Raw genomic sequence first — 27,806 nt, 5'->3', positions numbered from 1 at the left:
GGGGAGGATTTAGGAGACTGGAGAAGGCGAGAGAGGATGGGGTTATCAGTGGGGCAGAGAGGGGCACCCGGAGCGAACTCCCCCGAAAGCCGAGAGGGGTGGCGTCCTGGGGCACCCGGGGCGAGGAAGGCAGGCGAGGAGCTCGGCGCACCGGCCAGCCCGGCCCGGCAGCCCCGAAGCGGAGCCGTTCTCTTACCTGCCGCCCGCTTGGGTGCCTGCTGTTTCCTCCTTGGCATCGCTCTACTTCGCTCCAGTCCCACTTCTGGCGCCCCAGCCCCGAGCCGCGCGCGGGGGCCCGCTGTCTCTCTCGCCTCTCTGGGTCTCCTCCGCCTCCTGCCCGGTGGCTCCTAGGGCGTCACTCGGCCTCTGTCCCCCTGACGATCCCCCCTGCAACTCCTCCACCACGGGCCAGAGACCCCCCTCTCTGGGTGGCAGACACGGGTGGCTGTGCCGGCTGGTTTGAAGTAGAGGTTGGTTCTGCCTTGTTTGTTTGTTTGTTTTGGATTTTTTTTTCTCTCTTTCTCTCTTTTTGTTTTTGCTTTTTGGAATTTTTTTTTTTGGTTTGTTTTTTTTTTTGGTGACTGTTGAGACACTTGATTTCTTTATTAAACATCCAAGACCGGGTTCGAATGGAAGGGACGAGGGACGCACACGCGCGCGTAAAGATAAGGAAAAAAAAAAGGCAATCCTGGGAAGGTAGTGGTTTCTTCTTTTTCTTCTTCCTTCTCCTCTTTCCCTCCTCCTCCTCCTCCTCTTCCTCCTCCTCCTCCTCCTCGCGATCTCTATGGCGGATTCGGATTCGTGCTGGGGGCAGAGAGGGATCACTCACTGTAGGTTTGTGGCTGCTGTCAGATCCCCGTCTGTGAGTGATATGCGAGAGGACAGGAGCGGGTTTGGGAAGACAGAAAATCTGGAATTCACTCACTCACACACACTCACACACACACAGACACACACAGACACACTCACACACACGCACGCACGCACTCTCGCTTCCTCTCACTCACACACACTCACACCCCCCACATATGCGCGCACACACACACACAAACACGCACACACACACTCTCACACACACACAAGACAGGGCGAGGCGATGCCAGCAAACATCGATCCCGCTGAACAAACTGAACATTAACAAACTCCTCCTCCTCCTCCTCTCCCCGCGACCTGATGACAGGGAGAAATTTACTCCCCAGCCGCAGAGCGCCAGGCAGAGGGAGTCTATTAAAGGGACAGTGTCCCGCCGGGGAGCTGGGGGCGGGGACCCGGGCTTGCCGCCCGGGGTGGGCTCCTCCGTGAGCCCTCTTCCCTCTTCGCTGGTGCGAGGACGTGCCCACCGGGCGAGCAGACACCCCTCGGGGGAGGGGTGGGAGAGGAGGGGATGACGGAGAAAAGGGGGGAGGCTGATGGAAGGAGCCGCAGGGGGCCAGGTGAGCTGACCGGCAGGACCATTAACAGGAGCCTTATCAACACAGGAGCCTGAGAACTTAGGTGTGCTTTGGGGAGTGAAGCGGGTGGGCACCTTAAGAGTGATCACCGCCATCCTCCAAATCTCTTAATCTGCCCACAGAGATGTCCTCCCCACCCCCTGAAATTTAATCCCTCTGCTTCTCCCACCTTCTTGCCAATCTCTGGATGGTCATGAAAACAAGAATCTCCCATCTGCCTCCTTGATAGATTAATCACATAGTGCTTTGTTTCATCAAATACATTTATTGAGCACCTACTGTGTGCCTATTCCAGAGACACAGCAGCCATAGAGAAAGGGAAGAGCCTGGCCCTCCTAATGTTTGTATGCTAATGGGGGGGGGGCAGACAGCTTGCCCCCAGATACCCCTTCTTTGCTTAAATGTCACTTTCTCCCAGAGACCTACCTTAAAGTTTTACACACACACACACACACACACACACACACACACACCCCTCCATTCCCCATCCCATTTATCTCTTCTTTTTCTCCACTGGGCTTACCAGGGTCAAACGTACCATCGTACCATCGCACATATCATATGCAGTTTTCTATTTGGTTTATAGTCCAAATTTCCTCTCGAGAGTGTAAGTACTGTTGGAAGGAGAGGCTTTTGCTTCTTTTGTTTACTGTTGTAGCCCCAATGGTGGCGAAGATCACAACATACAGTAGATGCCCCATAAAACATGTGACGAATGAATGAAAAGTAAGCCAACAAATAAGATTGTTTTTGAAGGATAGGCTCCTTGAATGTGTTAAAAGAGAGTTCTATGACAGTGTCTGAAAGAGAGGGTAGCTCTAGCCTCAATGCAGGAGATGTCACCTGAGCCGAGGGAGAGCAAAGCCAACCTGCGTTTATGGAGCCCTGTTATGATGCACATTCGCAGGCCTCACTCTAGAACAAGCTGTCCTCACCTTGGCGCTGTTGACCTTTGGGGGCCGTAATTCTTGGTGGTGGAGGCTGTTCTGTGCATTGTAGGGTGTTTAGCAGTGTCTCTGGCCTCTACCCAGTAGACGCCAAGCGCTTCCGCCCCAGCCGTGTCAACCAAAATCGTTCTCTGGGAGACAAAATCACACCTCACTCTCCTAATCGGAACCCGGTGGGGCCAGTGCCCCAGACCTTCTAAATCAGAGACTTCTGGATGAGGGCTCTGGATTCTCTATTTTGACGAAACAACCCCAAACCCCACAAGTGAATCTCCTGCTCGCTCCATTTTAAAAACTTCTGCTAAGCAAGCCTTTGTTCTTTTGCAATCAGACATATCCCAAATTGCTAGCTATAAAGGCAACTTGGGTTTAGATATTAAAATAATAATTAAAGTAATTTAAGGGATGACATTGTTACTGTGGTCCTTGTGACGGGTTTCACCTGGAAACCCACTCCTCACTCCTGCCCCCCTACCAGGTAGGTCTCACTGCAACTGAGGCCTGACCAGCATGACCTGGGAAGCCTTCCACCTACAACCCACCCTCCTGTCACCTTTGCCTTCACTTGTGGGGAATGCAAGGACGACCTGTCCCACAAATATTTTTCTGAACAGTTCTTTTGGGCCATAGGAAACATAACTTTGCCCATCCTATGAGTCAGCCACAAGATGTTATTGTCGCTGTTTGCAAAGTGCTGTTTAATCATTTTTAACATCCCCGAAAGGGAGGCAGATGCTCATTTCTCCTTCTCACATATATAGTGCAAACTGTTAATTCATTCACCCTAAATCACCCAAGCAGCCTCCACCCATGACCAACCCCACCCAATACCAGCCTAGTCCTTAGGCAACTGAGGCAGAAGTCATACCTGCCGATGTCAGCAAAAGGGTATTAGCACTAATTAATTCTAATTACCCAACACACCTTTACAGAATGTTGGGATAGGAACCAGAGCTTATTGAGTAAAACCCCCTCAGTCTTGCCCTTAAGGAACCACAGTTATAGGATCAGGAGGTACAGACATAAGGTCTGAACTAAAAGAAGATGAAGACTGCAGTAAGCTCACCTTGAATCTGCCATATTCTGCAGAAGCCTCATACCTGCTGATTTGGCATTTGTAGTCTATTCAATCACTCAACAAACATCTACTGTGTTAGGTGCCAGGAGTTGCCCTGAGCACAGGAGATGCTAGAATGTGTAAGATAGGATCCTTGCTTTCAGAAAGCTTCTTTAAAATGACATCCAAAAGACTGGCAACTAGGAAAGAGAGTGTTCAGGAACAGGACCCAGGCTTGGAGTACATCAGGAGGGACATTGAAGTCCATGACTCTGTGCTACAGAATCTCTCCAGCCCCTCTCCAGGATTCTCCTCTGAATTTTACCTCCACTCTTCCCGCTTTATCAATAGCTGGTTATATGGTAGGATAGGGGAAGCTTACAATACCTTCTGCAAAATCTTCCTTTTAGCTGGCTACCAACTCATTCTTGGACCCACACTTCTGGAGTGTGCTTCCTTTGATTTTTTTGTTTTGTTTTGTTTTTTCCCTACTGTTAGTATTTTCAAGTATATAGCTTGGTTATCAACAACAAAAAAAGATCTTTGCTACCCTGGTGGGGTGCATAACACAATGGTACCCAGATGTCATTCAGTGGTATAAACTTAACATTGTGAAAACATTGACTTCGCTTAGTGACTCATTTTTTGTCTTTTTTTGGGGGGGGGGGCCTGAACTCGCGGCATATGGAAGTTCCCAGGCTAGGGGTCTAATCAGAGCTGTAGCCACCAGCCTATGCCACAGCCACAGTAACACAGGATCTGAGCCACATCTGTGACCTGCACCACAGCTCATGGCAACACCGGATCCTTAACTCACTGAGCGAGGCCAGGGATTGAACTTGTGTCCCCATGGATGCTAGTCAGACTCGTTTCCGCTGAGCCATGACAGGAACTCCATGAAAAGGTTATTACTCCCTTTCAATCTGAGAAAATCTCTGTTTGGTGCTAGTATGTCTTTTGTGCTTATCACTTGCTATCTTTTATTTTCAACCAAGAAATCACACATCTCTGGCTCAGAAGCTTGGGAAGGGCAAGAGTACTTGGCTAGACTTTTTTAAAAAATGGCTTGTTTTTACTGAATTCACTTTAAGGTTACCTCCATCTTAGAGAAAGATACTGTTCTTCATTTATGGTAGTAATCTAGAGTTAATATAGCTTATGAGTTTTAAAAATACATATACTTAAGGAATGATAGAGAATAAAGAGTGGTTCAGGCGAGATGTGAAGATGGCAAAATGTGAAGAAGGTGGTACAGGCAGGACTAGAATTTGCAAAACATTTTTCTAAACCACAGACTCTGGCACGTTTGGAAACTTTTTCCAAGAATCGGTACCTTGGAATAATGCTATGTTTAAGTCTCCAGGGAACTCAGCATCCTAGCATCCGACATTCAAACTTCAGGATGTGTAAAGGCATGAACTGACTGGAATGACTCAACCCTATCTTCCAGAACACTTATTCCCACACTGGCTCAACATCAGAATCACTCAGGGATTTTACTTTGTGTTAGATAAAGGATCACAGGCCCCACCCCAGACTTATTAAATTAGATCCCAGGGCGGGGCTAGAAAATCTGAAATTTTCAAAGTTCCCAGGTGATTCTGATAATGTGCCAGGGACAATAACCTTCCTGGTGCAAGGACTGAATTTTGTAACCAGTGAATCAAATTAGTAGAGGTTGTTTATGCAAAGGACAGGCAGGGCATCTATTCTTAGATTCTCTCAAAAAGGTGGCTGAAGGGAGTGCCTGTTGTGACGCAGCAGAAACAAACCCAACTAGTATCCATGAAGATGCAGGTTCGATCCCTGGCCTCGCTCAGTGGGTTAAGGATCCCGTGTTGCCCTGAGCTGTGGTGTAGGCGGCAGATGTGGCTTGGATCCCACATTGCTGTGGCTCTGATATAGGTCAGCATCAGAGGCTCCAATTCTACCCTTAGCCTGGGAACTTCCATAAGCCATGGGTGAGGCCCTACAAAGGAAAAAAAAAAAAAAAAAAAAAAAAGAGGTGGTTGAAGAGCCTTTTCAATGTACCCCTGTGAATGCCCCATTCAGGCACTTTTCATATTTCTTTTTGGGGGGTGGTTTGCCTTCTTACCACTGGATTCCAATCCAGTGCAAGTAAAACAGCTCTTTGTTGATGTCTACCTTGTGCAAGGCATTGTCCTGATTGCTGGCCCCTGGGGCAGCCTGTGAGAATCTTGAGCATCTTAGTTACTGTCCTGTCTCTTACACAAGCTTCAAGGCTTTTGTATTTACTCTTCCCTCCAGCAAGATTCTTCCCCTAGATCTGCGTTTCCTCTTTACTCTCAACTCAGATGGCACCTCCTTCTACCCACTCCTTCTCTCATCCTTCATGGCACCTACAACCACATATAAGTATCTTCATGTACTTGCCTCTTTATTATCTGTGTCCCCTAATTAAAGCATAAGTTCTAGTCACCTATATAATCCTCAAGTCCAGCACAGAATTGGTGCTCAGTAAACATCTGTGGAATGACTGAGTACCAAGCTGAGGATACTTGCAAAGAAGAATAAGCTCAAAAATCTCAGGGCGTTCATTAGATAGGAGTACATAACATTTCAGTCTTTCCAAATGATGCTGTCCTCCCCTTCCCAACTTCCCTCCCTTTCCTCTCTCTCACCTATTGCCCCCTTCAGAGTCTCCCTTAACTACTGCTTCTTTCAGGAAGGCTTCAGGGGTGGATCTCATGTGATTCAAACTTCTCTAGTCCACATCTTCCCCAAATAAAAAGACTCAGTGTAGAGGATGATCCCAAATATACGAGCATAGAAGCAGCCAGAACTCACTGTGAGTATCAGGTAGTTTACCTTTGACAGTGGGTGTGGCTAATTTCAGGGGGGCTGGTATTGGTCATAATGTGGGTGCTGCTTATGCCAATGTTTCAGTCTGTGAAAATTAATTCAGCTGCATGCAAGTGATTTGTGCACCTTTTTTTATCTGTACCTGATGCTTCAATTTAATAAAGCAGTATTATCAAACTTTGGTGCATATTATAATCAATTGGGGTGATTTGAAAAATCCCAGTGCCCAAGTCTTACCTACCCTAGACTCATTACATCAGTCTGTGAGCACGGGATCCAGCCAGGAGTATTTTTTCAAAGCCCCCAGATGATTCCAATATGTGGCCAAGTTTGAGAGCCAGTGTACCATACGATTTTGCCCTTGAGGATATAATTCATTGCCTTCCTCTTCTGTCATTTAACTCATTCAGGATATCTCTCTTCCAGTAACTGTTTTGTGAAAACTTTAAGGTCACAATCTCTGGTTCATTTTCAACTCTCCTATGGGACCAATACAGCATCATGTTGGAGGGGAGAGCCAGAGGAGAGGGATCACGGGTGGGTCGTGCAGAGTGACAGGAAGAGGAAAGCAGGGTGCTGTGATAGAGAGTGGGGGCAGGGCCCGCTTTAGGTGGGGATCATGGAAAGCGTTTCTAAGAATATAACATCTAGACTAAGCTCTAGAAGACACAAAGTAGCCAACCAGGAGCCAAGGCTGGAAACTGGAAGAGATTTCTATGCTTCCGGAACACAAAGGATGCAGCTGTCAGGTCCCAGGTTGAGAGAGCCAGCCACTGGGGGGTTGGTGGGGGGAGGAGAAATGAGGCAGGAAAGGTGAGCAGGAGTGAAATTGCAGGGTAGTGGGGAGGACGTCATTGGTCGTAATATGGAGTTTGAATTTTTCTCTCCAGTCATTGATAAATGCTAATTAATTCATTTATTTACATTTTGAAACACCTAGTCCATTAGAATGAGTTTGCTCAACCAACACAGAAGACAACTATGTCTTATTTTACCAGATGGAAATTTGCTCTCTGAAAACAGTTAAGGTGGATGACAATAAAGTTTGGGGATGCTAGGACACTGGCAAGCTTGCTTCTAAGGATAAATCCTCCACAAGTCACTGGACTGTCTTTTTTATAAAACTCCTTTGATTTGCAAGCGCAATTAAGCGTTATGTACGTGTTAAATGGACGACTGCTAAGTGGGCGGGCTGGGCTTCAGGAGCTGTTCCATTGAACACACATCACATTTCTCCCTTAGAGTTGACTTGCAGTTAGTGACAGTGTTTTGCTGCTGCTGAAGAATCCAGACCAAGTCGCTGGCCCAGTGATCCATTGCTCAACTTCATTAACCACAGAAAGACATTAAGTGAACGTAAGGACCGGAACAGCCTGGAAACCACGTGACTCCGGTATATTTTATGCCACCTCAACTGTGCATCAAGCTTTCTTCCCAGGACTCATTAGAACTGTGGGCCCAAAGGTGCCCCTCAACTCTCAGAAGCAAATAGAGAATGATATAATTCGCTCAGAGAACACCTTTCTGTCTTATCCAGAGCATGTCTTATCTATTACGATTAGGCATTAAGCGTCCTATTGTCCTGAAAATTTCATGAGATTCCACCCCTGCTTGCTAGGATTATGTCAAAGTGACTTGTCCTGGATGCTGTTTTTGCCCATGAATACAGCTTGTCTTTTCTCCTTAACCATTGCTGGGAAGACCAACACGGCCAAGGAACCCAGAGGGTTCAGATGGTGGAAGAGTTTGGGACTGTTGCAAATTCTCTTGTGTGTCTTGCTTTTGGTTCCCCAAGAAGCAGACCCCAAGAGAAAGATGTGAGAACAAATAGGATATTTGGGAGGTAATCCTAGGGAACTCCCGGAGGAAGTGAAGAGTGAATAGGAAAAGGATGCAGCTAATAGCAGCGTGTTATCAAGCAGGTTATCACTGTGGGCAACTGGAGCGTACTTCTGCTGGGGGGACGCCAGGGTCGGTGTAACAGACCATGCACATCTGAGATACTCCTTCTGAAGCAGGAGAGAGCTGGAGTATTTATCCACCAGTTCCTGCCTCTCATGGGATAAGGGCCTCTCCTGGCCTTCCCTGCAGGCAAAGAGCCACAGTTGCAGACAGTTCAACCGGGGTATGAAGAAGCAGATCGAGTACCAGGCAATGTCTGTAAGATTGGAATCTCCCAAACTGTGAGCTTCCCACAGGCAAAGACCAAGACTGCCTTATGCACTGCAGTGTCTCCACTTCTTAGCACAGTTCCAGGCACACAGCACACCTTCAATAATTATCTATCAAATGCTCAGCGTATTTGAAAGCCTCATACCGTGCCTCTTGTAGTTGCTCTCTGCTTTAGTCCTATTGTTTATAATGTCTTTAGTACTTACTTACAAGTCTTTTTTACTTGCTGATTTTGTCGGTGTCCCCTTTCCCCCACAAGTGTGCTCACTGGGGGCAGGGGTCTCTCCTCATTAGACCTCTAGTAGGGGTGTAGAATAGAGCTCTCGTGATTATCATAGCTCAAGCTTTTAAACAAAATGAAAGACGTGATCCAAAACTTAAGCATAAAATGGGAGCGGAATGTTTGAAATTAGAATTGCCAAAAAAACAAAACAAAACAAAACAAAAAAAAACCACAACACAACAAAACAAAACAAAAACTGTGGACATAGGGTCACTGTGTGCAGTCCAAGTAGGTATCAGGAGAGAAAGGTGAATGTAGCTTTGGAGTCACACAGACCTACATTTAAAATACACTTTCTCTATTTACAAAGACTGTAACCTGGGGCAAGCTCTTTAGCTTCTCTGAAACTCAGTATTCCTACCTGTAAAATGGAGGCCATTATATCATCGATACCATGAGGGGCTCAAAGGAGACTGTGTGACCTAACATAAAATATTTAGCATGACATCGGGAGCTTAGAAAGTACTCCCACATTTTTAGCTTTTTCGTTTTTTTATAAGCATTTGATTGACTACTGTTCATATAGTCCATTCAGCTGTATCTGAGGTTTAATCTAATCTGCACTAAGGGGTAAAACTAACATCAGTTCAATCCTCCGCATTTGCAAGGGCGCCAATTTACAGAAGCCAATCAGGGACGCTCCGAGCCTCATGTAGAAAGTACAACAAGACAGAGTGGCACAAATCCAAGCCATGGGCGGCAAGGAGCTCCTGCCAGCACCCAGTTCTCTCCTTTGGTGTATCCTCTTTTCACACTAAGGGTCATTAAGCACCCGCTCCACGCCAGGCACTGGCCTAGTGCTGGGGATGCAGCAAGGAATGAAGCACCTGCCTAGTTCTTAGGGGACTTAAGAACCTATGAAAAGACAGGCAAATTACAGAAATGATGATAATAGTAGAAGCACTTATAAAGCATGTGGTGCCACATGCTGTTCTAACTCCTTTAAAATAAGAACTTATTAATCCTTAAAACAACTTGATGAGATAAAGTGCTTTTGTTGTCCCCATTGTACATGTGAAGAAACTGAGGCACAGAGAGGACAGGTCACTCAGCCAAGGTTACAGAGAGAGCACACAGGGAACCTGGATTCAAACTCTCCTGACAGGGCTCTAGCTTATATAGTCAACCATATGTATTACTTCCTCTCAGTAATGCTGCAGTCAGCATGACTTCTATAAAACAAAACGTTCAGCCACCGCAATGCTTTTCTCTGTTTATACTCCATGGCTTAACAATTCTTAAACTTTAGCCTGTGTATCATCTCCTACAGAGTTAAAACAGATTCCCGTGGCCCATGTTGAGAAATTTCTGATGTGGTAGGTTTGCGGTGGGGTCTGAGAAGGTGTATGTCTAACAAGATCCTGTGAATTCACAGACTACACTGGGAGTTGCATGGGCTCAGAAGGGTGCTTCCCCCCCCGCAGCAGATACTTGACAATGTCTGGAGACAGGTGCCCCTGCCCCTTTTAGGGCTGAACCTGTGGCAAATATAAGTTCCCAGGCTAGGGCTTGAATCAGAGCTGCAGCTGCAGGCCTACGCCACAGCCACAGCCATGTGGGATCCAAGCCATGTCTGCGACCTACACCATAGCTCGTGGCAATGCCAGATCCCTAACCCGCTGAGCAAGGCCAGGGATTAAACCTGCAACCTCATGGATACTTGTTAGGTTCGTTACTGCTGAGCCACAATGGGAACTCTCTGGAGACATTTTTTGATTGTCACAATTCAGGGTTGTGCTACTGGCATTGAGGAGGTAGAGGCCGGGGAGGCTGGCAAACATCCAGCAGGAAAGGCCCTTGCAAACAAAGACTGATCCAGCCGCAGATGTTGATAAGGGCCGAGGTTGAGAAGTCCAGGGTAGAGTACAACCTTACAAACTTTATATACAGAAGAATCATCCAGGGATCATGCTTCAAATGCAGATTCTTATCAAGTGAGTCTGGAATGTGCCTGGGAGGCTGCATTTCTTTCAGGCTCGAAGAGATGAGGCTGATGTGCCTGCTCCCGGGACCACGCTTTGAGGAGAAAAAGCTAAAATAAATCCTGCACAGGCCCAGGTCTTGAATCAAGGCTTAGGGCACAAAGACTTCCTAAGAAATAAAACTGGGACATTGTCCCGAATTAGTTCAGAACAAAAGTAACTCCAAGTTTCAATAATCCTCCTTCGACTCCCCAAGCAGCAAGTTTTGCCCTTAAAGAAGGAGTGTGAGGTGGAGGAGCTCAGAGGGAGGAAATCTCCTTTCCTCTGCTGGATGCGGTTAGAGGCCGACTGAAAACAAGGAGGGACAGAACTTGGTCAGAACCGCCTGCCTTCAGCTCTGAAACATCCAGTCGAGTCCATTGTTGCCTGGAATCGTGGCTCCTTTCCAAGAGCTGCACGTTGCATCTGCCTGACTTTCAGGTCTGCAAATGTGAGATGAAAAAGTGGCTGTTTTTAAAATGGTTGCTCTCTTGGGAAAGGGGTATGGGAGAAAATGGACTCTCTGCGTCCAGCCCTCCAGAGATGGCACCCCAGCCCCTGTGATAAATGGCAGCATTAACAAGGTTTGGTTGAGAGGCGACCTACAGATTTATGACTTCCTGTCTCCGCCAGCAGATGTCATGATGGCTGACAGAACAGAAGGCCTTTCAAGAGCTAGCTGGGGTGGAGCTACGAAGAGGGGGAAAAAAAATTAAATCAAAGGCAGAAGCCAAAAGTAGTGTTTGCTCAGTGGTGCTATTGTTGATACTGTCATTGTGGGAACACAGGGAAGTTTTACATTAAACGGAACGTCTTACAATATCTCGGAGGCGCAGCTTCGAAGATTTAGGCAGAAATTCTCAAATGAAGGACAAACTTATTAGCTTCATTCAAATAAGAAAGCCTGCAGGGTTTTGTTCCTGGCCTATTTGTACCTCAAAAGTTCTTTAAGGTGAAATGAACACAGCACTGAGTAAACATATATTTTACCCTAGAAAATCATTTTGATGGGTGTTAAAATATATTTATTTTACAAAATCGGCAGTCTGTTCTGCTATTCCTTTGATATATGTATAATTTTACCCATTTTTAAACTGTTTCATAAGAGGTCACTGATATTTTATGTGCTGGAATTTTTTGGAGTATTGAACAATGGTATAAATTCGGTATTTACATTTGGCCCTCCAACCCTCATTAATAAGGACAACTGCTTATTACTTACTTAACAGTAATTACAGGTCACATTTCCACAGTTCCTCTTTCTAATCCTCGTCTGAAGATTTACCTTCTCTAGGTAAAGGAAGCATTTTTTTTTTCCCTAGTTGATTTTTTCCTCTAATGGACACTCGAATGTATTCTATGGGCTCAGGTAATCAGTGCCGCAAAGTGTAACCCTGAAAGAACAACCCTGGTGACAGACGCTGGACTGTCTTGTTCGGCCATCAGCAAAACATCCCCCACGGGGACCACATGACCAGTGCGCCTTGGAAGAAATTACGAATCATGAAGAACTTCATGGAGAATGGCAACAAGGTCCTCTTTGCCTCTGGTTTCTTGAAAAAAAAATTTCAATCAAAAACTTGTTCCAGAGACTTCTGTCATTAATCGATAGCAATAATGTTAATGCATATGTCGTAGTGAGTATCTGATTTTTGCAATAAGACCATAGGTGTGAAATGGCCACCCCACAGGTCCTTCTACAAACCACTCTGGAGTGGCAGAATGGTGGTCTGCTTAAAACCCAGGCTCTGGAGACTCACTCTCTGAATCCTTTTTCTGGCTCTTCCACTCACTACCTGTGTTATTCTGGGCAAGTTAGTAACAACAACAGCACCACTCTTTTAGCATTTTTTAAAATGAGACCAAATGCCGTGTTTATGAAGTGATTAGCCAAGTGACTGGCCCAGGGTAGGCGTTCAATAAATTAGCTATTGTTATAATGATTAATATTAAACATCTTTGCTCCTCGCTATTTCACAGGTAGATGCACAGAGGGATGGACTAATTCATTGGCCACCCAGAAAAGAAATCCGATGATAGCAATGACATTGATTGCAGCTGTCCTGTATTGACTGCAAACAAAGTGCCAGACACAGTGCTAAGTGCTTTACATGCAAAACCTATTGAATTTAATCCTTACAACAACCTTATGAGGCCAAATAATATTTCTCCCATTTTACAGATAAGGAGACTCAGATTGGCTAGTTTAAGACAATGGTTCTCAACGTTTGGGGTGCATCAGAATTACCTGCGGGGCTTGTTAAAATGCAGATTGCCAACTCCCTTCCCTAAAGTATCTGATTCAGAAGGTCTGAGGTGGGGACTCCAAGATTTTCATTCCAAACATTCCCAGATGATATTGCTGCTGCTGATGAGGGGACCACATCTGAGAACCACCAATTTCAGTCACTTGTTTAAGGCCACACAGTGGGTAAGCGGCAGAGTGAGTTCTCAAATTTAAAAATATTTTTAAAAAATGTATTCCTAACAAATATCTATATTACTTTAAATTCCTACCATCTGACTTTTGAATTAATGGTTGGTGGCTGAATTCATGGAGCACAGTGGTTTGGATAGCTACTAGCTTGAAGTAAATATTCTCTGCCATGATGCTCCGCATGGCATTAAGCAGTTTGTGTTTCCCTAGAAGGGAAGGATTTCAGGAACATTTTCAAAAGGAGCCATCCTTAGATCATCCCCACACAACCATGGCTGAGATTCACAGCATCCTGCTGGGGTGGAAGAGAATACAAGGGCTGGGACCCACCCTAGCTGGAGAATTTATTCGAAGCTCCGAGATAGAGCCCAGCTGAGCAAGCTACACCTGGATGCCATCTCTTTCTGAAATACACAGTATTTCCTTGGTGCCCAACCTGGAAGGATTCTCAAAACACAGACACTGAAGGGCCCTGGAGGTGTCTCCTTTGAATGTCCAAGATCTAGATGTCTCCACTGCCCTAGCGAGCCTCTTAAAACCAGTCAGATGCATTGCTACAAGCTGCATTCTGGAGTAAGAAACACAGATGTGTTCTGGCCTACACGGTAGGGTTTGCTAATGCAGTAGAGAGACCTGCAGAAGTGCCTGGTGAGAGATGTGAAATGGAAACAGGATTGCAGGTGTAGAGCCAGAATAAAGCCCCAAGTCCCTTTCGGGGCATGTAATCCGGCAAAGGATCATTGGTATTGTCCTCATTCAGGTGGAAATGAAAAGAACCGGAATTCACATGCATAGGCAAGATGTACTGTAAGACATGGAGACACTCAAGCACTCAAGGAAACAGACGAACCGAGGAAAACAAGTGGTGCCCTTGACAGAGGCTGAAGCTGACTGCTGGAAGACTGGGAATTTCCATTGCCTTAATCAGGGAGGAGGAATAGAGACTACCTCGAACTTGCTCTCAGGGGACTAGGATTCTAGTGCTTGATCTAGGTCAGCTGGTCCTTGAGGACCCTTCCTGTCTGACAAAGGAAGATGCTATTTATTCATATAGTCGCTCACTCACTCATTCATTCAATAAATAATTGCTGAGCACATATTATGGACCAGGTGCTATTAGAGACAGATCTACGTTCTTTTTCCGGCAGCACCTGTTGAAGTTTCATGCTCATTCTGGTTAACATGCACTTCACTCTGAACCACTCACTGAAGTCAGGGGCATAGAATCCTGCTTGGGACAGATGCCCTCTTTGGGGGCATAACTTCAATCACATTGTTTTAGAGAGTTGGATCCTCAAAGAAAAATTAAGGAGTTGTTACCAAAAAGGTGGCACATGGATGTTGGACAATCAAAAACCATAAAAATTCACAGTAATAGGAGTTCCCATTGTGGCTCAGTGATTAACGAACCCAACTAGTATCCACGAGGATGTGGGTTTGATCCCTGGCCTCGCTCAGTAGGTTAAAGATCTGGCGTTGCCGTGAGCTGTGGTGTAGGTCATAGACATGGCTCGGATCCAGAGTCGGTGTGGCTGCGGTGTTGACCAGTGGTTGCGGCTCCAATTTGACCCCTAGCCTGGGAACTTCTGTATGCCATGGGTGTGGCCCTAAAAAAAATTCACAGTAATATGTAACTTTCTATTTTTGTGTTTCACTTTCCCCATATGTAAAGTGATATACATATCCATAAATTGACAAACCAGAGCATTTTACTACCAAGAACCCCCTTATTGCTGTCCTCTCTTGTCTACTGTGGGGACAAAATTAAATGAAATTTGAAAGATTTTATCATTTATTCATTCATTCATCAATACATCCACCCACCACTTGATATGTTTTTATTGAATATCCACTAGCTTCTTGTCTTTTTCTAGCACTGGGATTATAGCACTTGTGGTTGGCACATCCTGGGGCTTCTGTATCAAGCCTAGACTCCTCAGCACCCAGACTTCTTAGCGAAGAGATAATTCAAATTTTCCTTGTTTAAGCCACATTTAAAAGCATTCTGTTACTAGCAATCCTAATTGATACAATCAGATCAGACAGAGGCTCCCTAAGCAGCTTATGGTATGAAGATGTCCAATGAATAGATAAGCACAAGTGTCACAAGAGTCCTGAAGAGAAGTACAGGAGCTTGAATCTGTGAGAACTTCCCGTGTTTTAAAAAATACATTTAACGAGCAGTAACATTTTTCTACCATGCTCAAGGATTAGCTCAGAGTTTGACAAAATTTTTCGTAAAGGACCACAGAGTAAATATTTCTGTATTGTATGCCATACTGGCCTCTGTTGCAATTATTCAATTCTACACAACTTAGAATAGATTTACAAGGAGATCCTGCTGAATAGCATTGAGAACTATGTCTAGATACTCATGTTGCAACAGAACAAAGGGTGGGGGAAATAATGTAATTGTAATGTATACATGTAAGGATAACCTGACCCCCTTGCTGTACAGTGGGAAAATAAAAAAAATAAAAAAAAAAGATTAAAATTCAAAAAAAAAATTCAATTATTCAATTCTGCTATTGTAGCACAAAAGAAGTCACAAGCGATATGTAAATCAGTGGGTGTGTCTGTGTGCCAATAAAACTTTATTTACATAAACAGGCAGCTGGCTAGATTGGCTCTTGGTCCATACTTTATTAACTCTACACATACTGAGTACACAATAAAAACAGGTCATCAAAACTAGTTTGTAATACACTTATTAAAATACAGCAAATTTCTTAAAATTCTGCTTTGTAGATTCCCTGTGCCAAGTCTTGAAACTCACACGTTCTGTAATTCTGTGATTCCTCTATCATGTTGCCCCTTCTCCTACAGAAGTGAATTGAACAGTGGGTCAGCTGGACAGCTACCCAAGTACCCATCTCTAACAAGCTTAGAAACACCGATGAAATAAGTTGGGAAAAATATATATTTGCCCCTTTCTGATAAAAAAGATACACCACTGTAAAAAGGCAAAGATACAAAGCCATAACATTTATTAGCCCTAGAATATTTTTGCGGAGGGTTTTTGTAACTAACACACACAGTCATCTCAAAGGTGGTAGTTGTGGTTAGCAGAAATTCCAGAACCACATAATGTGTGGTGTGCTGTGATTTACAAGGGTTGTGATTTATATTGTGAATATTCAACCTTTTAATATACCTCCTAAGAAGTTGCTTGGTTCAGAAAAGTCACAAAAGAATGACAGATAAAAGCTAAAAGTGCAGAAAAGCTGGAAATATTTTGTCTTTTAAAAAGAATATTGACTCTATTTCCACTAATGGAAGTAAATGTGAGGCAATGCTGATTCTGAGGAAAAAAAAAAAAGTCTTGCAAGAAAATCAGATTCTCTCCATCCTCGATGCCTATAACCTGGGCAAATTTTGAAAGGACACTGGATTGAAAATTCCCTGGAGTATTACTGCATGTGGTTGTTATTTTAAGGCCCACAAACTCAACTGCCTATTGTGTTCAAGAAGGTAAAAGAAAATGGAATGCCTTCTCTCTGGGACAACAGAGAATGGGGGGGACTGAGGCTTCCTGGAGCGCTGATGGCCTGTGTAAAGGTGGCAACCTCTACACAAAACCACTACAGACTCTAGTCTATTGTTTTGCCCCTTAGGAAAGATCTCAATATCTTTTTTGTTGTTGTTGTTTTTTTAGGACCACACCCATGGCATATGGAGGTTCTCAGGCTAAGGGTCTAATCGGAGCTGTAGCTGCCGGCCTATGCCACAGGCCATAGCAACGCAGGATCCGAGCCTCATGGATGCTAGTAGGGTTTGCTAACTGCTGAGCCACAACGGGAACTCCAGATCTCAAGATCTTAGTAAAAAAAGATGGAAATCTAAACTTTTATGTAAAACATTCCCTATTTTATGAATTTTGTGCCAGTCAAATAAAACATATTTGTTGTTCGGTAGCCGTAAACTTTTCTCTTACACACACACAAACACACACGCACGCACACAAGCACCCTCTTCTAGACAAGAAACACACTCTTTCAACGACTATAGTCAAGAGATGCTGGACAATGCTGCAGTAGAGCTGCGCATCTTAGCTGATCAGATTTCTCAACTCTGCCTTTCCAGACAAGATGAATTGTTGTAGAACATGGCATCCCTTCCCGTATCTCAGGCTATGGATCTATTAGTGTCGCTATTTATGGAGAGGAGAGGAGAGAGTGATAATTTATACATACATTTGTTTTGTAAAAATTATACTCCCATCCTCTGATTGGCTTGAGTCCCCCAGAATATCACTTCTCTGTGATAAATAATGTGTCTGGGAGGGGGAAATGCTAAATCGTTTAAGAATTTCAAATTTTTATATTGCCACTTGTAACAAACTGTGTCATCCACTGAGCCATGCAGTTTTTACCCTTCTCAAATTGTCGCAAAAAGAAAAGTGATCACAACAGTTTACACTTGCCAAACACATTTGTCGAATAAACAACACGGAAAGAACTGCAATCGAAGTACCACCCCTGTAAAGAAACAGAGTGTTTAATCTGATTTTAATTGAAAAGCTGCAAGTTGATACCTTTTGTTTAGGCAGGAGACAAAGTCGATGTAAAGGAGAGTAGTGACAATAATCCTACTCCAGACACTGTGAACGGTGGGACTTCTGAGGCACTTTAGGAAGGAAAAAATACTAAACTTTCTTATGTTAAAGAAGTGTAATTGCATTTAGTGGAGAAAATGCTTCCAAGTTGGTAATGGATAAGGAAATGAATACAGTCACCCCTCGGTATCCATGGGGGACTGCTTCTAGGACTCAGGCAGATACCAAAACCCCCAAATACTCAAGTCCCTTAAATACAATAACATAGTACAGTTGGCCCTCAAGATCCACAGATTCTGCATCTGTGGGTTCAACCAACCAAGGGGAATTGGATTTAGTATTCATGGATCCAAATCCCAACCCCATTATCCAACTGAGCTGCTTTAGGCTTTTGGAAGATATCTTGGGGCACTCAGTAGTTAAAGAAACTGAGTTGTTTGGTGTGGTGGCCCCAAACGGCTTTTTCTGTCTAACTTCTAATAACGTTTCTCTTTCAGATAACACCATTTGGAGTTTAATTCTCTTCCATGATCAGCCATCCACTTTTGTGATACCAACCCTGGTGTGATACCCACCCCAGCTTTGGAGGGTGGATTCTGACTGGCTAGAGCAAATAATCCTATCTTTCTCTTCTCTCTGGGAACCATGATTTGGTCCATGATGGAAGAAACCCAGTCAAAACCAATTTAACCTGTGGAGAAGTTTTCTAGAGCTTCTGGGACAAAAGAAGTGTCTTTCTTAATTCTTTGAGTTCCACTCCTTCTGTGCAATGTGTTAGTGTGAAGATATAAAGACTTAAAACAACTTCTCTGCTACTAAAATAGAAGGCCATGGAACTGCCAATGAGAACTCACTTGAGTCCCGAAAAGTAGCTGACTTTGTGGAAGGCAGAGAGGAAATATGGAAAGGAATAAACTTGGTTCTTGATAGCACTAGATCAAACTGTACCTGAAGCTAGTCCTACCCTTGGCCTTTTCAGTGATGCAAGTTTATGCAATTTTATAAAGGATGAAAGCATTCTACTTCACTGTTTTATCTTGTATGTTGCTTTCAACTGGAATGAATATCATAAACCATTTCCTTACTAGCCTCCTGTCCCCACTTGAACAATGCCAATCAGGTACTATCTTCCCTATGAATTCGTTACTGAGCAAGAATTACAAACACTGGAGTTTCAGATCTGTTGAGGCTGCCCCAAGAGCACATGTGTTGCATTGGAGAGCCATGATTTTGAACACTGGCTCGGTACTTTGCAGCTGTGTGACTTTGGACCATTCACCTAAACTCTCTAAAACACTCCTCCCAATCTGAAAAAATACTGTTACATTAATGTGAGCGTTTTATCTCATGCTACTTTTGTGAAGATAAAGTGAGATAGTCCACGTGTAGCACGAATCAGGGGCCGTGACACAGGACGAATGCTCAGTAAGTTCTGATGCTATTGTTGTTAGTATCAACATACTTACCAAGGAACCCACCATGTAGAAAGAGACCAATAAACTGAATCTGCACTTATTAGCCCAGTAAATATTTGCTACACTAGTAGTTTTAAAATTGATGAATAGATGGTTGAGGAAATACATGAGGAAATTAAAATATAATTCAATGAAAAAAGTGGACGAATGAACAAAGGAATGAAGGGGAGCTGGTAACTGAGAACTAAGGGCACAAGTAGAGGGGCTGGGCGAGGGGATGAGAAGGAGGAGGGCAGAGTAGAGTGACACCTGTGCTTTATGGGAATGTCCTCCCCATGCTCTGTGTCCCCATCAGGGGAATGCTCTGCAGTGCTGCTCCCTCTTACTCTCATTACTGCAGGTCATCTGTCAGGAGCTTTTTGACGGGCAGCTTTACAGACAGCCATAAAGCAGCACTTACGGCCAAAGTCACCATGTGCTGTTGAGCTCTGTATTTAGGGTGTCTACATCATTTTCTTCCCTTTCTCTGGGTCCTAGTCACTCCATGCACTGATGGAATTTAGCATAGATGGTTTAATTCCTTCTAATGGCTCCCTGTAGCCTCTGAGATAAAAGTCAAAGGACCTCAAGACTCAAAGGGCCAATAAGAGTAAACAGGACAATGTGGATGTTTACTGAGTGTGTATTTCAGTCCAGAACGAGAGACTTGGCCAGGCCAAGAGAGCTCACCATCTTGAATGGACCACCTCATCCAACTTTCACAACTGTATGTGGCAGCTACAATCATTAGCTCCGCTCTGCTGATGCACTAACAGAAACCCATCAAAACCATGTTACATTACATGTTCAATATCACTAGAAGTGGCACCAAAAGGATTTTAGCCCAAGAAGACCATATCTGGAATCTCTGTCCAGAGGGCTTTAGACTCCATTATGCTCTACCTTGTGTCAATTCCTACTGTATTTGAAGCTATAAACGGTGTGGCCCTTCTGCTTCCTTCAAAACCTTGAAAACTCTGTGGAAGTGAGTTTCTTGAAATAAATTCTTCAAATGTGGACACGTTAGGGACACCTTGAGATCAGTTTTAAAAGCTCGTGCTTATGGAATTTTTTTGGGAAAAAGAGTTTTAAAGAATTCCCCCATCTTATTCCATTGGTCCTTAATAGCCTTGGACTTCTGTTTGGAATTGGACTTCAAGGGATCACATAGCATTCTTGGTGCTAGGCATCAAAACTGCCAATCTGGTCCTCACAGCCAGGTTTGGCCACGATGGCTTTAGTGGGAATTTTGGTTTTTTGTTTGTTTGTTCATTTTGATTTTTAGGGCTACACCCATGGCATATGGAAGTTCCCAGAGTAGAGGTTGAATTGGAGCTGCAGCTGCCAACCTACACCACAGCCACAGCAATGTGGAATCCGAGCCACAGCTGTGACCTATTCCATAGCTCACGGCAACACAGGATCCTTAACCCACTGAGCGAGGCTAAGGATAGAACCCATATCCTCATGGACCCTAGTCGGGTTCGCTACTGCTGAGCCATAATGGGAACTCCTGGGAATTCTGTTTTAGATACACTTTCCTGTCAAGCTGGCCAAGGAGCTATGCCATTTGCAGGGTTCCAACACCTAGCTTCATGGAGCAGAGTTTAGAGAAGGGATTTGGAGGCAAGAAGCAATAGCTTAATAACTCTTATACTGGAAACTCAGAAGTTCTTTTGATTCTGAGAATTACAGAGACTAATAGGACACTTTGCTACTTCTGAGGGCAGATTCAAATCCTTTTTAAGACAGTGTAGCTTACAAATAATTTATTGGTCAAAATTATGGTTGGCCAACTTCCTTGAAAAAAGGCAAGAAATAGGTGGAGCTACTTATTCAAAATTTTTAGCAACAGATGACAATAAACATTTCTGAGTTGTCGCTCAGCTTCTAATCCCCCCCGCCCCAGCTTTTTTTTTTTGCCATTTCTAGGGCCACTCCCATGGCATATGGAGATTCCCAGGCTAGGGGTCTAATCGGCGCTCTAGCCGCCCGCCTACGCCAGAGCCACAGCAACACCAGATCTGAGCCACGTCTGCAACCTACACCACAGCTCACAGCAATGCCGGATCGTTAACCCACTGAGCAAGGCCAGGGATCGAACCCGCAACCCCATGGATCCTGGTCCGATTCGTTAACCACTGCGCCACAACAGGAACTCAGCAACTTCTAATTTCCTTGAAAAACTTCCCTTACAACTTACAATTGGTACTTTTAAGAGAAATAATGATAGTGGTCAAGGAAATTAGAGGAGGAAGAAAGTTAGAAATCGTGAGAAAAGCTAACTATAAGAAACAAATGGCCATATGGATGAGAGTAAGACACTTCCAGGAAATGCCTTACCTTGTACGGGATGTAGTAATGCTTCTTCCAGTGATAACCTAACCTGATGAGGGGGAATATGGAGCAGGAGAGGGAGAGGGAGAGTTCTCTGGTTGTCAGAGAGAGAGAAACTAAACTCAGACAAGCCTAATAAAAGAGTGTACGTGTATGCATGTACACACACACACATTGTTCTTCGCCCCACCCCGCCCCAGCTTTGATCTGAGAAGAACACAGGACAAGCTTTAGGCATGGTTGGATCCCATCAGGAATCATTCTTTCCACTTCTTGGTTCCACTTTTACTTGTGACACTTCATTCGTAGGAAGACTTTTTTTTTCCTTTTCTTTTTTTGGTTGCCAGGTGGCATATGGAATTCCTGGGCCAGGGATCAGATACGAGGCATAGCTGCAAACTACAGGATCAGAACCGAGCCATAGCTCCAACTTAAGCTGCAGCTGCAGCAACACCAGATCCTTAACCCACTGTGCCAGGTGGTGAATTAAACCTGTGCCCCAGTGCTTCAGAGACTCCACAGATCCATTGTGACAAAGGGGGAACTCCTCAAGCAGACTTTTTTTTTAAAACATATAAAGGAGCCAGATTTAGCAAATAAGAATGCAAGACACCCAGGTAAATTTGAATCTTAGATAAACAACAAATGTGTGTGTGTAAAACATACATTTTTAGTTTGAGTATCTCCCATGCAACACTTGGGACACATTAATACTACAAAGTTATTCCGTTACTTGAAATCCAAATTTCATGGGCATTCTGTTACTTTAACTGGCAACTCCCCCTCACATGCGGTGGCACTTCTAGACTTATGATCTATTAATGAAGCAGTCTCGGCGAAAAGGTGGCTTTTTTTTCCCTAAAATTCTAATATGTAGAAGTCCCAGGGTTGTGTTCCATTGGAACAGTCCATGAACCCGTCACTGTGGCTGAAGAAATGGCATAATCTGATGGGCCAGGCATGGTCTATGGCAAGACCATGGAAAACATGTGGCAAGACAGTAGTTGTCCATGAAAATAAATTACACGGATTTATCATTAATGGGAATGGAATATAGACATACTTTTCATGCAAGCTCCTCATTTAGCAGATCCAAAGGGAGAGTCTAAAGAGCTCCCTTAACTTACCCATACGGCACAGCTGTGGGTGAATCATCTCCGGCCTCCTCACCATCCAGACTCTTTCTCTGCATCTCTGTGGCCATCTCCACTCTGATATCCACTGGATAAATCAACGAGCACCCATGAGGGCCTCCCCTCTCTCTTCTCTGTATACAAAGTGAACAGGTGAAAAGGAAATGCTTGTCAAAACAAATCTCTATTTGGTTTTCTCCATCTATGGGACAATTTCTGTAATGTGTCAATCACTTTGTTGCAAAATAGCCCCTCCAACACGTAATCCACATTTTCCGATGACACCAGCCTGTCAGTCACTCACTAAATCAAAGCCAAATTTCATGCCAAGCAAAGACCAGTTTGTCAATCACTTTGTCTGCCACACATCCACCAGAATCACCTGACAGCAACAACTTTCTACTCTCCAATGGAGTGGGTCTAGTTAAGCTTGTTGGTATCCCCTAATTGAGTTCCTTTTAGGACTGGTAGCTTAGCAACTAATAAGTTATTTTCTGTGACAACTGGCCTAAATTTCATAGCTTTCTTGACCATTGCCACTTGTTAGAAAAATTGTTTCCCCTCAAGTGGCTAAACAGCAGATGTAAGATTTATTTAATACCGAATTGTTCTATTGTTTCTAATAATAAGCACTTTTCTACTGTTTAAAAGTAAACACAGGATATGTTGTCAAATAGACATAACTTAAAATAAGCATAAAATGTCCCGGAATTTTGTTTCAAAGTCTCAAACTCTCCATTATTGGTAGCACTAAATATTAGAAAAGGCCAATGAGATAAATACCCAGCATTTATTGGGCTGTAAATTACTTCACAGGCACCTGCTGTGAGGGAGTCACTAGGAGGTCATGTACAGAATATAACAAGTGTTCTCCTCCTGAAGGAACTTAGTGGAGGAAGAGAATCGGCAACAAATTCTAAATCCATTTAAAGAGTATGAACAGTGCAAATAAGAGAGAATAATAGAGGCAATAATAATACTTTTTAAAAGGTACCAAAATACGGTCATGACTGGTATAGAGGACCTTACTCTTTGGTGGCTCAGCTTCTGATTTCCCTTCCTGGTTTTGTAGGAATCCTTCACTGCCTATAGGGTGTGGGAGGGATTCAGCCATTACCTCCTATTACAGCAGCTGAGGACCAACACTCTGGCAGCCACAAGATCAAAGTTTGGCCAGTCAGATGTGCTTGGCCTGTGGTTTTGAATCTATAGCTGTGAGGGCATTTAAATGAACTCACGGTAGCTCCTCTCACGTCCAAGGGCACTGGAGATGTTAGCTTGGGTGCATTGCTCCTGCTGAAAGGAGAATGTTAGGATCCTTGCGTCCTGGCTATTCCTGAGTTGCCAGGGCCACCAAACATTTTGTAATTTTGAGTCTTTCTGATATACTTCAAGAAAAAATTTTTAGGACATTCAGAATTTGTTTCTGTTGTCTGTAGCCTATAACCCTGAGATTTTTGATCAGCATAGGCATGAGATAAGGACCCTCTGCTCATTTTGAGCAGCAATAATTTGAGAAGGCTCCACAGAGAATAAGGACTTATGCTCTCTCGCAAGTAGAGAGCAAGGGAGCGGCTGTTTTACACTGAACCCCTGGTACAGAGAAGCAGCAGAGGTCTAGTTCGTGGAAAACAAATTTTAAATTGATAAAGAAAAGGCTGTGTTTATCATCCTGATCAGGTTAACTTCAAAAAGCAACACAGTGACTGGCAAGCAATAGCATTTAATAAAAATGCTGAATGAATGAATGAATGAATGACAATGGAAAGAAAAGATACCTTGGTGAATTTAGCTATACTGGAGACTCCTAGTAGGCTGGTAGAAGATCAAGCTCTTACATTTGCTCTGGGAATTATTATAAAGGGCCTAAAAATTAACAGTGGCTCTTTCTAATTTTCATATCTATGTTCAGCATATTGTAATGTAAAATATACACCACTAAATATAAAACGTTCGGTCATAGCACTCCAGAATTCTGAAGAGACAGGGCACACATCTGCAACATCAGTGATGAGTCATCATGCTTATGGTCTTACCCAGTGGGAGACAGTTTCAATCTGGAAGTTTCTTTATACTGAAAGGATCTGGCGATAAATCTCCCTGTGACTACCATGGGAGAGGCAATTGAGCAGAGAGAGAAAATGCTCAGGGAGAAAGAGAGAGAGATGATGGTCTACCTAGCAAGCGGAAAGGAGCCATCGGTGTGTCGGAAGGAATGGGTGGTAGGAATCCTGCAGAGCATGTCACGGGATGCTTGCTTCTTCAGCTGCACAGCTGTTCTGGACTTTAAAGTGTGTCCTTTGAGCAACTGCAGTCAGGGAATTCTCCGATATTAGTAACTGGTCTTCTGATACTTCAGAAAATATTGCTCTGGCATGTGAGCAGGATGACTGGATAATGGAGAATGTAAGCCAAGAGCAGAGATAATTCCATTAGGTACATTTGGAGTGGTTTGATCCCATTTGTAGCGGGGAGGGATCGGAAGCTAATGTCTGAACCTACTCTATGTTGTTTATGCCATAGCCAATTTTATTGCATCACTTACTGTGTGTTAGGCTTTGTCCTAAGGATTTGACATGCATCACTTCATTAAATCCTTGCAACAACTCGCAAAAGTAGGTATTGAATGGGAGGTGTTGGTCAGAGGAGGAAATCTATTGTTTTGGAGGAGGTATTAGGTCTTATTAGTAAAAGTGGAATGTCTGAATTTACTAAGACCTTATCAAAAGACAAAATAAGGGGAAGAAACTCTATAAATTTACATTCCAGGGATTGCAAAATGGTTTGAGCCAAGGAGCAAGTAGGATAGGATGGAGCCCAGAGTTCAACTAGGGTTATACTTCTTTGCTCCACTTTCAACATCATCGTCCCAGGGCTCTTTTCTGGTGTTAATAACATTGTAACAAGGGGAAAAATGTGTAAATGAGGAAAACAGTAATAAGAGACAGAGTTACACATGATCTAGTTATTTCTTCATTGGACAAAGGTCCACAGGTGTTTGGTAAAATCTTGTGCAAGAGAAAAAGGGATGACATCATGGAGAAAATAACTTTACTTGTGACAACTCGGAAGCTGTGTGTTCAAGTAAGTGTCTCTGTACTAGAACTGTTGCTTTCCCCACTGACTCTAATTCCAGTTAATGTTGGCCATAAAACCATGTTGCATGGTCTGTTCTCCCTTGGGTGTCACTGAATGGACCCTAGGGGTGGGCAAGGTTGAACACTCCCTCCCTTGGTGCTGCACAGATTAGTCTGGATGTGGAGCAATTTGCATAACTGTTCAGATTTCTCTCCCTAGTGAGGATGATTGGGAGATAGGCAGAACTTACAAAAAGTGGAGTCAAGAGTGGATATTATTATTCTCATTTTACAGACGAAACAACTAAGGCTTGAAGAGATTATTTAATTCTCAATGATACAAAGCCAGTAAACGGTGGAGCCAGGATTTGAAATCAGATCAGTCTGGCTCCACAACCTGAGCTCTTTTCTATTATGGCCAATACAAAAGATTGTCAGTTGTTTATCAGTATGAGCTCCTTCCTATGCTCCCTTGCTTTATGACAATGAAACGCCCCGATTTCAGTGCAGCACCTGGTTGCATTGCTTGAGATTACATCACCTAACTTTCCTAGCCGGTTGTGGACAACTGAGAGAATTCTGGTCAACAGGAAGTGGACAGACGTGGTATGTGCTACTTTCAGCCTATGTTCTTCCTTAATGGCTGAAGGTGGAAAGGATGGATATGCCAAAGATGAAGGCCATGTGTTGAGTGTATACAGAGAGAGAATATACTTCTATCTTGTAAAGCCTCTAAGGTTAGGGGTCTCTTTGTTATAGCAGCTTAAGCAGTACTTCAACTGGTACAGGATATGATTTATCCCCAAGGATTTGACCATGTTCTTATGAGGAACTACAGGTTCCTATCAATGCTTACTTAATATTTGTTATAGTTTGATATAGATGTATATTTATATGAAATATAATAACATTTAAGTGAAGAGTTTAAACATTTCTGTATATTTTTAAAATTCATTTTTTATGTTATTTTTATGAAGATTCATTCAAAAACACTAGTTTTATCTCTGTCCTAAGTAGACCTAATAGACCAGGGTTCAGGAAATCATACCCATAAGTAGGGGTCTAAAGACCAAGCATTAGCAAACAAATCTGGCCACTGTCTGTTTTTGTAAATCAAGTTTTATTGAAACACAGTCATGCAAATTTGTTTGCATATTGTCTGTGGGTGCTTTCTGCTACAAGGTCAGAACTGAATAGTTGCAATAGAGCCTGACTGTATGGTCCACAAAGCCTAAACTATCTACTATCTAGCCCTTGGAAAAAGTTTGCTTACCTTTGCAATAGACAAATATCAAGAATGAAATTTGTTATGGGAAGCCCAGGTAAGCTCCAGATATTTTTCCACTTAGATGTGATGCACGTGTCAACAGTACTTATCATAGTAGTTACTTAAATGTGAAAATCTATCAGAATTTTCATAAGTGGGTTGCTGCTCTCATTTGATTATTTTTCCTTGGCAAAATATCTTTTGGGGAATTTGTTATTTTGGACCTCACGTGAATGAAGAAAGGGGTGGAAGTGAGGCAAGATGTAACATCAAATGGGAGTAGTTTTCTCTCTCTCTTGGGCATGACTCTGGGCACTGGAATTTCAGATGGAAAAGCCCAGTGGGTTTCAAGTAGCTACCCCAATCTTTGCTTCCTGCATATGTGGCATGAGGAAAAGCATTGCGTTATCAGATTTTGCAGACGTTTGTGAGTGCTAAGCGGGTTCATGACTCCAAACTGCTTTCCCAAGTTGGCACAGATTGAAGTGTCTGAAGGGATATGGGCTCAGAATGGATGCAGTTCGCACTCCCAGGGGCCTGCAGGACAGGGAGACTGGAGTGTGGGGGAAGCGTACTTCCCATCGCCTCAGCACCTGGGCTGTGAATCCAAGAGGACCTGGGGCGGGGGAAGCGAGAGGCAAAGACTGTAAATATTATTTAAATAAAGAAAGCACAAGGTCAGAAAGCAACTGAGCGCTGGAAATGGTTTTCTTTTTGTCCTTCTGAGATGCCATGGAGGAAAAGGGAACTGCCATCGTCCTGACCTCCCAGCCACTGTGCTCAGCCACACCCCCATCTGTGAAAGTCCACTGCAGCAGGGAGTCACACATCATGCTGCAATCCCTGCGGCCA

At 43.7% G+C, this 27,806-nt stretch overlaps 1 protein-coding gene and 1 long non-coding RNA gene across 29 annotated transcripts in view; one reads left to right on the top strand and one right to left on the bottom strand.

Moving 5' to 3' along the window:
* TSHZ2 (teashirt zinc finger homeobox 2) overlaps positions 1–27,806 on the bottom strand; it is a 1,034,366-nt gene that overhangs the window by 449,309 nt on the left and 557,251 nt on the right. For 24 of the 27 annotated variants that reach the window (XM_085002582.1, XM_085002585.1, XM_085002599.1 and 21 more), the window contains one exon: positions 22,605–22,744. In XM_085002582.1, coding sequence (XP_084858708.1) covers positions 22,605–22,650 — 46 coding nt within the window. In that variant the 5' untranslated portion in view covers positions 22,651–22,744. 27 annotated transcript variants of the gene reach the window in all.
* On the top strand, positions 6–21,618 carry LOC146395380 (uncharacterized). Of its 2 annotated transcripts, none has more exons than XR_014832617.1 (2): positions 6–470; positions 18,184–21,618. It is a non-coding gene; the product is annotated as an uncharacterized LOC146395380 (long non-coding RNA). The 2 variants fall into 2 exon arrangements; XR_014832616.1 differs by lacking the exon at positions 18,184–21,618 and adding an exon at positions 7,521–7,797.

Source organism: Sus scrofa, chromosome 17 (genome assembly GCF_054392235.1).
Source record: "Sus scrofa isolate SSC_HxYL_T2T_F1_AM1 chromosome 17, Sscrofa_HxYL_maternal_Yorkshire_Landrace_v2.0, whole genome shotgun sequence".
Taxonomy (NCBI): domain Eukaryota; kingdom Metazoa; phylum Chordata; class Mammalia; order Artiodactyla; family Suidae; genus Sus; species Sus scrofa.
Note: the sequence above shows the minus strand (reverse complement) of the source record. Positions and strands in the feature narration are given on the sequence as shown.